At 45.9% G+C, this 11,884-nt stretch overlaps 1 protein-coding gene across 8 annotated transcripts in view; it reads left to right on the forward strand.

Annotated features, from left to right (window-relative positions):
- The window catches only part of ebf2 (EBF transcription factor 2), a 35,126-nt gene extending 23,534 nt beyond the window's left edge, over positions 1–11,592 (forward strand). For 2 of the 8 annotated variants that reach the window (XM_036526411.1, XM_036526412.1), the window contains exons 7-16: positions 5,184–5,265; positions 6,849–6,990; positions 7,277–7,407; positions 7,768–7,894; positions 8,221–8,309; positions 8,534–8,599; positions 9,062–9,239; positions 9,930–10,115; positions 10,382–10,549; positions 10,890–11,592. In XM_036526411.1, coding sequence (XP_036382304.1) covers positions 5,184–5,265; positions 6,849–6,990; positions 7,277–7,407; positions 7,768–7,894; positions 8,221–8,309; positions 8,534–8,599; positions 9,062–9,239; positions 9,930–10,115; positions 10,382–10,549; positions 10,890–10,921 — 1,201 coding nt within the window. In that variant the 3' untranslated portion in view covers positions 10,922–11,592. Of the gene's footprint in view, positions 1–5,183; positions 5,266–6,848; positions 6,991–7,276; positions 7,408–7,767; positions 7,895–8,220; positions 8,310–8,533; positions 8,600–9,061; positions 9,240–9,929; positions 10,139–10,381; positions 10,550–10,889 lie in introns of all 8 variants that reach the window. The other 6 variants (XM_036526413.1, XM_036526415.1, XM_036526414.1 and 3 more) reach the window with 5 other exon arrangements.
- Positions 11,593–11,884: the final 292 nt, after the last annotated feature.

Consider the following 11,884-nt stretch of genomic DNA (forward strand, 5'->3'; position numbering starts at 1 on the left):
ATCTTCTGTGTGTGTGTGTGTGTGTGTGTGTGTCCATATGTGTGTGCACGCTTGGACAACTTCGTGTGTGCATGTGTATTTGAATTATTGTTGTTCACAGTGTGTCAGTGAGGCAGAAGAAGGACCTCAGCATGTCAGTATGTTTTAATGCCTCACATCTGGTTTCCTAATTTTACACCCCCCCCACCCCCCAGTCAGGACACTATTTTGTTTTCCTAGGTTGGAGGGGGGGGTCTGATGAGTGATGGCCCTGAGTACAGGACTTCAACATTCTCTCTCTCCCTTCCCTTTCACTCATGCCCCCCCCCCTCCCACCCATCCCTTCCTTCTCTCTTCCTGCCTTCCCTTCTTTCATTCCCCCTCTCCCTCCCTCTCTTTCCTCCACATCTGCATACATAGCTCATCCAGAGTGACTGTCCATCCATCTCTTCCCCCTTTGTCTGTGATTCTCTCCCACCGTCTCTCTGCCTGTGGTCTGAGTGCTGTCCCCAGGTACTTTTCACCGATGCCCTGTCACTGAGCTGTCTCCTTCATCACAGCCCTCTCTCTCCCTACAGTGATGCACCGTTCCTGTACATTTTTGCCCTAATCAGATCCATAGTATGACTGCCCGTGCTCACTGACAGAGAGTCGCTTCCCACCAGATGCTCTTTCTTCTTTGTCTGATTTTTTTTCTGCACCACCTCCACGGACTCCGGATCACATCCCCCATTTAAATGAAAACTTCAGACCTTATTTCCACGTGGTTTATATGGCTGTCTAAATGGGCCTATGTGGGGGTTTCTCTGTGGGAGACTTCCGAGCTGCTTCTTCTCTGTGCTCCGGACACCTCTCCCTACCGCTCACACACATCCGCCATAAAATGGTCACACTTCACTGAAGAGTATTACAGGACAGAGCACTTTTCTGTGGGATTTGGACAATTTGCGATAGTTTCTGGAAATAACTGGAAGTATTCTGGTTAATAACTGACAATCATGTAGCCTGTGTACTGTACAGAGGAAAATGATGTGAGACTAACAGAACTGGAGTGAAAAGTGGTGGGGGACTAAGGCCAGGAATGAAATATGAAAGGGAAAGAGTATGAAAGGGAAAGAGATCAGAAGCAGTGACCAGTAAAGCCTTGAGAATAGGAGTCAGACTCAAAATGAGAGTGCAAGTGTGAATTGGAAACTGGGTGAGATTTGGATTGAGAATAGTAGAGTGAGCAGGTGGTGGATTAGGAGAAAAGGCCAGTGTGAGATTGCTGTGGGGTATAGGAACAAGAACAGGAAAACCAGCACCACCTGACAAGACACTGAGGATCAGATTCATTGTGCCTAGGAATATTTATTTGTATATCTATTTCTAATCAGTCTCATAAGTGACAGAAAGTGGACTGTAAATCATTTTCCTTGACTGAACTAGGTTTGGAATAATGTTTTCCACTTTTCTGACATAATGCCGTTGCACATAGTATGACTGCTTTGTAGTTAGTAGACTGCTGTTGTACCTCACTTGTAAGTCATTTTGGATAAAAGTGTCCACCAAATTAATAAATGTAATGTAATATAGTTAAAAAAAATTAATAATTACAATCAGCTGCTCTTTCAAAAACTTTTATAATTATTATCTCTTAGTTAAGCAAATTTCCACCTTATTGGACATCCCCTGTGCTGATAAGATGCTGTTGTGTCTGGGGAATAGAGGCAGATGCAGACAATGAAGTTTTTTTTTTCTTTTTTGGTTGGGGGGGGGGGGTTGTATGAGAATCAGTGGAGTAGGCAGAAAAACAGACTCCCCGTGGAGGCAGTTGGGAAATTGATCCCCTGGCTTTGGGCTCAGGCCTACCTTTTGTTTGTGTTTCCAAATAAGTATTCCTCTGGATGGTGGGAGTCAAGGGGGTTCTGGTGGCCCCCAATGCTCACATACACCCTGAAAAACCTCTACAGTATATTGGATTAAGTTTAATTTGCCCAATTTCAATACAGAGTTCATGCAAAGTCTGTCTGTCAGTCATCTGTTCGAGTGCTAGTTTCACAGCAGTGGTAGGTTTGGACAGGTTAGCTCAGACACAGAGAGCTGAAAGACCCCATGGTTGTAATCTTTGTATCATTCCAAAAAAGGGTTCATAAGTGATTCTGGGGTAATCACTACAAACACAATGCAGACTTCATTTTGAACAGGTATTTACAAACATTCAAGAAAATGTCATATATATGAGCTGTGAATGTAAATCAGAAATATGTCTTTTGATTCTGACAATCAAGTATAATCCCAGTCACACAGCAGATACATCGCTTGCATTCACAGAGGTGTATACGAGAGGGGGGTGTATATAGATAAACAGAAATTAATATTAAACTTTCACAAAACCACAATAGAAAAAAGAGGGTCCCCGACTTCTTATTAATTATGCAAGATTAGTCTAATTATAATTCAGCAAATGAATGTGTGGCAGAAGGTGTGGGGAAACAGGGCTGGGAGATTTGCATGTTAAGTGGGTAAGGGGAGCGGCTAATGCATGCTAATGTATGCGCCATCGTCTCGCTTTAATTTCAACATTTGCAGCTGTGTGCGTCCGAACTGAGGGGGGTGAAAAGTTGACCGGAGGCAGGGGGGGGGGCGTTGGAGATTGGTAGTGGGGGGGGGGGGGGTGTTGTTATAATGGCAACCGGAAAAGCCCCACAATAAACAGCACTATGGAGTGATGTATGAGCTGAGAGAAGCAGGACACACGTGTCGAAAGCGATCAGACTTGGTCAAAGTGTCGGTTTCTCTTTTGTGCTCTCAACCAAACTTCCTCTGCATATAGCTTAGTCAGAGGAAAGTTTTTATGGGTTCGGAAGTCATCCCTGATGTTTTGTCGTTGGCCTGATTTAGCAATGCAAGTCATCTTTGCTCAGCTTGTGAGGCCCCGGTTGAAACTGAATAGGAAACAAAGAGGAAGAAAGGGTGGCGTTCCGCTTCGGAAATGGAATAACAGGTTTAACATTACTGAGGAGGAAGAGAGAGTCTGTCTCATAATGTCACTGAAGACGTTCCCCAGACATGCTATCCTGATCAGCCATTAGGTTTATTTTTGGACAGCAGAAAAGAAAACTTGTAATTTCTTCAGCATGCACTGGGAGTAAGGCCACCGTACCCTCCTCCCCATAAACCGGACGGCGAGGCCAACGAAAACAAAGCATAATCACAGCCTCCCACCAAAATCCACGAAACAACATAAACACGCATCGATAAAATCAGCTACCAATGTTTGAAAACCATCATGCGCGGAGAAAGAGGGAGGTATGGAGGGAGGGAACGGCTGCATGCCCTTTTGCACACATCCATCCAGAACTAAACTCGCAGAGCTGTGAGGCTGGAGGTCCCAGCGATGACTGATAAATCATAATCACTCTCCGCCAACAACAATATTGATTGTCCTCAGCTTAAATAGCTCAAATCAAGAATTATTGGACACTGTTTTGGAACCGGCGCTACACCAAGCCAGGTTCTTTCCGCAAGGGAGCGAAAGGGAGAGATTACGGTCCAACTCGGGGGCCTTCAAGTGCTGCTAATATGAAGTCCCTTTCCATACGGGCTTCTCTATTAAGATGACTTATATTTGCTGAGCGCACACTGTGGGGTGGTGAGTTTAAAAAATCCCATTTAGCTACTGCTAGTACATTTCCGTTTTCATTTTTCAAGTAGTTTTGTTGTTGTGGTTTGTTGCAGTGTCTGTGTGGACTAATCAGCCAAAGATGAGAGCTGTTCCAAGGTTCAAAGGTCATCAGTTACATGGACTTCTTCTCCCTGGCACTTTTTAAGGCACTTTGGCCAAGAACATTGCAATGTCCCAGTCTCTTCGGTTTTCTGTTCTTTCGTTCATTTCTTTCCTCTGTCTCTGTGCAGAGATGTTTTTCTGCCCTCAATCTCTTTGTTCCCCTCATTATCTCATCCCCACTACCTCTCTCACTCCCTTTCTCTCTGCGCTGGAATGTGCTCCTTGTTTTCTCACTCTCTTTCCCTCTCTTTCCATCTCTGTCTCTCTTTCTGAGCACAGGGACTTTGGGATTGCGGCAGGGCTGCGTTGCCATGGCAGCGTGCCATGTTGCCAAACTGCGTCCACCTGGGATTTGGAGTCTCTCTCCTCACTCTCTCCATCTTTCTCCATCTCTCATTCCACCTCTCTCTCTTTGCGCTCCAGTGCCATCGCTTTCTGTGACTGACCATCAGTGCCCCCCCTCCATTGGTCTAAGCATGTACACACACACTCATTCACGCAGGCATGCACGCACACATATTGACAGACACAAGCACATAGTCACACATACACCACACACACACACACACGCACACGCACACACACACACAACATTGTATCTTGCTTACAGTAGTCTTACAGAACATGCATTATTCACACATATACACATGCATACCCACACGTACACATTATAACATTCTAACTTGCTCACAATAGTCTTACAGAACATGTATTTTTTACAGGCGCACATACACACATATTCTCACATGTTCACAGTGGTCTTATAGAACATGCATTATTCACTCACGCACACACACACACAATGCATATGACACGCATACTGTGAGTACACACACAAACGCACAGTGATGCATTCCCTTCCCCTCTCCACAGTGTGAGTAGCTGAAAGGGCTCAGCTCTAGTCTTTCGTCTCTCTTTCTCTCCCGGGCTCTTTTCCTCCCTGTTCCCATGTGGGGGGTTCAAAAACAGCATTGCGGGATACCAGAGTCCCCAGAGTACCTCCATATATCACTTTCTCCACTTTGAAAATGCAGCAGCAGCTTTCGCTGTAATGTATTTCAAATCATTGATTTGATTTAAAGTATAATAACATTTACTGTGATGCTAAAGTAAACTGCAATGGTTATTATTATAGCAATTAGGATGATCCAATAGCTTTAACTTACATTGAATGTTTGTGTAGTGTTCAGTTACATGTTTCTACTAGCTGATTTGTGTTTTATTTAGGTGTAACAGATAATGTGCCTATCAAATCATTTTTTTATTAAATTATTTTTGTTTTTTCATGACTCACTCAATGTTCTTGAGATGTTATTATTGCCTCCAAGATATTCTCTACATTTGAAATAATTAGTGATTGTATGTCTCCCTCTGTTCCATTGACTGTGTTACTAGTGTACTTCTGTGTTCATTCTTCAATGTGTTCTCCCAACAGGTTTTTCTTGAAGTTTTTCTTGAAGTGTAACCAAAATTGTCTGAAGACAGCAGGGAATCCACGAGACATGAGAAGGTTCCAGGTAAGGAGAGGAAGTGTGTGTGTGTGTGTGTGTGTGTGCGTGCATCTGTACTTCTGCATGCATATGTACTTCTATGCATGTATGCATGAGTACTTGGTATTAGATGTGTTATATTGAACTTTGACAGATAATGGGGAGAAAATGTTCCCACCAGTAATTTCCAATAAAATGCACAGATACTGTCGCTGTAAAATACACTGCCAAATCACATCCAATTTTGGTCTATTTTCACACGTTTTGGATTTTGATTTGTTTTGCCTTTTATAGTTCATGGTAGTAGTAATATAAGTATAACCCACAAGCACAGGAATGAGAGGAGAGTGAAAGTGTGGATTTAAAAGAAGTAGAGAGGGAAAGGGACGGAGGAGAGAGAAGGGTAGGGGGGACAGGAAATAGGCTGAGGTGTTTCAGGAAGTTGTCAAGAGTTGAGTGATTGGCTCCAGATGGGGGAGGTCAGGCTCCATGACCCAGGAAGTGGTCACAGGGGACACTCCCGCTTCACTTCCTCTGCTGTCTTTCAGCACTGGAGCCCCTGTCTGGCATTCTCTCCTCTCTCTCCATCTCTCTCTCCATCTCTCTCTCCCTGTCTCTCTCTCACTCACACACACACACACACACACACACACACACACACTCCTTCTTTCTCCATTTGTGTTAACTCCTTCAATCTGACACATGCTGAAAAATTATAGTCACGCAGACCCCTCCAAGTCCCTCACCTTCAGGTTAAAAGGCAATCTGCCTCTTACAGAAGCTCAGTGCTCCTCCTTGATCGATAATTTACAATTATTTGCTTTAAAATTCTTCACTCCTCCTGTCCCAGTAACCAAACACTGACCGCACGGCATTTCTGTCTTTTCACTGCACCAGTTCAACAGCTTTTCCTTTGCACCCCTGTGAGGAAGCGTTGTAACGCTGCCTGTAGCTCAGACTTTCATTCTCCCATCTCCCTGCCAATGACATTTGACATGTCTTGTGTTTTGCATAAGAAATAATGTCAAAGGATGTTTTTTTCACAATATAGAACACTGTGTATATGGAGGATTGGGGATCATTGTTTTTTTGTTTTCTTCAGTATTAGTATTGTGACATTATGATCAATCCCCCACACACACACACACACACCCACACACACATTTATGGAGAGAAAACATGCAGTACATAGAAGAGAACACAAGCATATTGTAAGCCAGAAATCAAATTACAGGCTGAATGTATCTCGCTGTTTTAGCAGAGAGCAGAAAAGAGATTCGGTCCATATGTTTAGTGTCAGTGAGGGATTAGTGTTGTGCTGTCTGGGGACTCTGTCTGTGGGCTGCTGTACAGTACATCAGTACAGCAGCCACAAATCTGGCCTCAGGCATGGAGTTGAGGAATACAGAGACAGGGAGCGAGGGACAGTGTGAGAGCACCTGAGAAAGGGATGAAGAGACAAAGGCAGGAATGGAGGAAAGAGAAGAGAAGAAGAAGGAAGGGATGGACAGAGGAAAATAAAAAGGAGCTTGCTTCCTCATTGGGTGTACCTGCAACAACGCGGGACATTTTGCCTGACCATTTCTGTCTGTGTCCTTCTCCCCACCCAGGTGGTCCTGTCCAGCACTGTGAGCGTGGATGGACACGTCTTGGCTGTGTCTGACAACATGTTCGTCCACAACAACTCCAAACACGGGAGGCGGGCGCGCAGACTCGAGCCGGGGGAGAGCGTGGAGAATGGCATGGAGTACGGTACGGCTTCAGCCCACACAGGCTTAGAACTGCAGGTCCAGAAGAGGGACTTCAACAGCCCTATTAACATAACCACTGGGACAGCTTTGAGTACACTTGCAATGCAGTGAAAACACACTCCCAGGAGTATCAGGGGTTAACCAGGAGTGTACACACCAAACGGTCCCCAGAGCAGTGCAACAAATGATCCTGTGAGGAAACACTGGCAACAAATCAAGCCCTATTTTAAAGTGGTGTGTAAGGCAGTGGAGTGATCCTTACTCTCTTTCTTTCTCACCCCTTCCAGCCACCCCTTGCATCAAAGCCATCAGTCCCAGTGAGGGCTGGACAACAGGGGGCGCCATGGTCATTGTGATCGGGGAGAATTTCTTCGATGGGCTTCAGGTGGTGTTCGGCAGCATGCTGGTATGGAGTGAGGTAAGGAGTGGTGATTAGCAACAGGCTACAAACACAGGTTTTTTTAAGGACAAAGGGAGACAGGGGAATGGGTAGGGGGTCTCGGCTGTTTCAACTTGCTTTCAGCAACCCCGTCTGCTTCGCGTGGCAAAGACGATGTAAGGCTGCAGACAAAGGAGGAAAGCACAACAATGTCAGCAGAAATGCAGTGCTTTTATAGATTGCAATTTATCAGATTCCAGTGTGCCACAGGGTTTAGAGGAAACCACCATGAAGATGCAGCACCTAGCTGGGGCACACGTTGCAGCCACATCACAAAAACACACACTGGTTGAGGTGGACAAACAAGGACCCCCATCTCACCCCTTTCCCCCTCTACAGCTGATCACGCCCCATGCCATACGCGTCCAGACACCCCCACGGCACATCCCGGGGGTCGTGGAGGTCACGCTGTCGTACAAGTCCAAGCAGTTCTGCAAGGGGGCCCCCGGACGCTTCATCTACACAGGTGAGCCAAGCCTGGGCCTCTTAGCCGGGTCTTTCAGCACCACAGACAGCCCAAATGTCCCCTTTCTTCTCGCCTGTTTTGTGGACGGCACCTTTATGCGCCTACATTCCCTAAAGAAAGGGGTCCATTATACACAGCAGTGCTGGGCCAAACTGTGATTTATTACATGACAGGGCCGAGCAATGCCGCCCTCTCCCCGTGCTGGCACATCCTGCTGCATGGCGTTGGCTGCAGGAGTGAAGTGACAGGTTAAACGCTGAGTAGGAATATGGATTCCTGATGAATACATATTAGTGACCCCCTTCTGCGTTTCTGTGTTCATTCAGCCCTGAATGAGCCCACCATCGACTACGGCTTCCAGCGTCTGCAGAAGGTCATCCCCAGACACCCGGGTGACCCTGACAAGCTGGCCAAGGTGAGTGAGGCCCACACATACATGAATACACAAGCAAAACAAAACACGCACATAATGTGCAAACATAACATCACATACACATTTAATCGACTAAATATATGTACCTACAACACAAAACGTAAGACACAAAAATGAAAGCATTTCAACCAAAGGATATTTACAAATGCACATAAATGCACATACACACACACACAGTAACTCAACTTCTTTCACCCTCTGTGCAGGAGATGCTACTGAAGAGAGCAGCCGATCTTGTTGAAGCCCTGTATGGAAACCCACACAGTAATCAGGTAATAAACCCACAATGCCTTTCTCTCACATCAAAGAGTATTATGGGTCTAAATTGCTATTGACCTATGAGGTCACACACTTGAGTAAAGTTCTTCATTTGCTCCCTGTAAAGAATAAAACATGTATTTTCAGACAATGGTTGCATCAGAAACTGTGGCACTTCTTTGAAGCAAATTCTCAGACTCATATGAAATGTTAGTGGTATATTACTGTAAGGTACAATTGTACGTCTTGAAATACTTTATAATAACACTGCTGTATTAAGTATGGCATTGGTTATTAGAGCACTGTGTGATGGATCAATGTTCAGATGCTGTCTATCACTGAATGCAGTGTTCTTTATGTGGCCTCATCACATGCACTTTTGTATCTCATAAGTCACTCAGTATAAGAGCGTCTGCCAATTGAATGTGAACATGACACCCCTCCTTCATCTCTCTCTACCCACCCTGCTCCAGCAGGACATGCTACTAAAGCGCGCAGCTGACATCGCCGAGGCTCTGTACAGTGTCCCCCGCCCACACAGCCAGCTGCAGGCCTTGCCCAGCTCCCCAGCCCACGGCAGTGTCATGGGTCTGGGCTCCTACCCCTCCCAGCTGGGCGTCAGCATCGGCGAGCCGGGTCAGCCCAGCACACAGGGTGAGGGATTCCTGCGTGACTCAACACACACCATCAACCCCCCCCCCCCCCCCCCAAATTCACTCTCAGGCAAACCCCTCACTTGCACAGTATAGAACAAGGGTCATAACACCCATGTTTACTGCCAGTTGCCTCCCACCACCTGAGGCTGCAAATGTACAGAATCAGGGTATTCATTTCCCCTTATTGTGCTCTCTGTTAATGGCCACCAGGATGTGGATGTACAATGTGTTATGTATTTGAGGTTTTGGATAGTGTTGGCTGTCCGCAACACTTTTCAGGTAGACCTCGGTGTTGTAGCTCAATGGCTGAGCTGTGCTCCTGTGTGTGAATCTGCACTTTATATGTATGCAGCAGAGGTGCACAGGTTGATGAAGATGCAAAGGAGCTATAACCTCTTTTGTGTTCAGACCAGATGTGCCCAAAGGCTAGTTTAGAGCTGCAGTGGCTGCAGTGTGGTTCTGTGCACACCACTCCTAAAAGCAATCCCAAAACGTTTTGTTACTTCCATCCCCTTATGACCAACCTCACAAGTTGCTAGATAGGTTGCAGACCAAAAAGCTTTATAGTTAGCAATGTTTAGTTGTGTCGCTAGCTATTTTTTTCACTGTTAATTATCATTTACCTTCATATTTCCTGACAGCTTTACTTCTGTGACTAAAATCTCTGTCCATCCTTACCTCCATGCAGGTTACATCCGTAATTCCAGCAGCTTGTCCCCTAGAGGGTACCCGTCTGCCTCCACACCTCAGCAGTCTGGCTACGGGGGTGGAGGGGGGATGAGTGGAGGTTACGGGGCTGTGCCCATGTCAAGTCTGGGTGTGCCAGGGTCCCCTGGATTCAGCAATGCCTCCCCTACCAGCTCCCCCTATGGTAGTGAGTGTTTCTCCACCCTTTCAGTCCATTGTTACTCCCCATTTCTCTCTCAGTTTCTGCCTTCTCCATACCTTCACTTTTGGTTGTTCTCTAACCCTTCTACTCCTGTCTCTCTTTCTCCCTCTTTCACTCATTCAGCTGCTGATGATTTCACTGTCTTATTTTGTATGACTTTTTTCCTAAATTTTGCATCCTTCTATTAAAAAAAAAAGAATTCTAACAATAAACCATTACAGGGCTAACAGAGGTTTCTCTGTCTCTTGCAGTCATGCCCTCCAGCCCGACAATTCCAGGTTCGAGCTCCTCGTCCTCCCTCCTGCCCTTCTCCTCCTTCCCCTCCTCGGCCAAGCAGAAGAGCGCCTTCGCTCCCGTTCTGCGACCCCAGGGATCCCCATCCCCTGCGTGCCCCGCCTCGGGTGGCAACAGCTTCAGAGGTATCCCCAGCTACCCCCAGCACGTGCACCACTCCTTCTCCTCTCCCATAGAACCACACAGGAACAAACACAACACCGCAAACCTCCTGGCATCCTAGCACTTTCAACAGCCTATGAGTGAAATAACACGAGTCAGAGCAATAGTAGCCAAGGCCACCACCTTGTCACCCACATAGTCAAATGTATCATCTGCAAACCCCACATGTTGTGCACCATTGTAAGAATATGGAATGGGGATGGGTATAAATGTCTACAAATAATCTCTAATGATGCTAGTAGCAAAGAATTCATCTGACAAATGAAATTCCCTTTTCTCCCCTCCTCCTCTCTCTCTCTCCAGCAATGACAGGTCTGGTTGTCCCCCCAATGTAGCAGAACACCCTCTTCTTCCCACTGTCCTGATCAAGCACTCCTTTCAACACCTTTAACCTAAAGAAGGGGTAGGGGTAATGGGACCAAAACTGACTGCTCCACACCTTCCCACATACCCCTCTTTTCCACAGAATTCTCTCTTTTGCTTCCTGACTGCGCACCTCCTCAACTGATTAGTAAACCTCAGATTTCAATAAACGCATCGGCCATATCAATTTGACACTTTGATGGCAACGTAACGGGTGTCCAATCCAAACCGGCGGTCGAGCAGAAACACGGTCCACCCGTCACAGCAAACAGGAGCCTGACTGAGGCAATCATCCATGGAGAGCAAAAGCAAGGAGGAACTGAGGAGGAGAGCTAAGAGAGTCTGTGCCAGGGTATCCTCACGTAAGCGTTCAGATGACCTCTCACCTTTCTGCCCCAAACAAATAAACACGCTTCTCAGCCTGATGCACACAGGCCCGTGCCAGCAAGGTCACATTGTTCCAGGCCTGTACATCATGTGAGCTGTCGCCACACTGCCAGCTGCAACATCGGGCTGCCCTCATTTATCTCTGCCATGTGAAAAGGACCACGGCTTATAGCAGAGGGTGACTCATGGCATTTGGACAGGTCCCGTCCCACTGGACACTCATAACTGTAGGTTCTGATATGAAAAGCAGGGTGCTACTTTTTTTTCCAAAAGGACACTGTTGGTGCTTTTTGTGAAATTTCTGGTGCAAGAATCCTGATTCATGAAATAGACCTTGGAGGCAATTTACATTCCAGAGTGGAGGATCTTTTTTTCTGGCCCAATATCCAAGTTTCTACAGAAAGAACTCTTGATCCTACTGTACCAGAGTTGCAAATAGATTACATCATATATCAATTTATTTAAGAAAAAAACAAGCAATTTAACTTATTATTATAGTTAGGATTAGTTATAATATAAGCATCTTTCATTCCTTTTGTAATTGTTAT

Source organism: Megalops cyprinoides, chromosome 4 (assembly GCF_013368585.1).
Source record: "Megalops cyprinoides isolate fMegCyp1 chromosome 4, fMegCyp1.pri, whole genome shotgun sequence".
NCBI classification, from domain to species: domain Eukaryota; kingdom Metazoa; phylum Chordata; class Actinopteri; order Elopiformes; family Megalopidae; genus Megalops; species Megalops cyprinoides.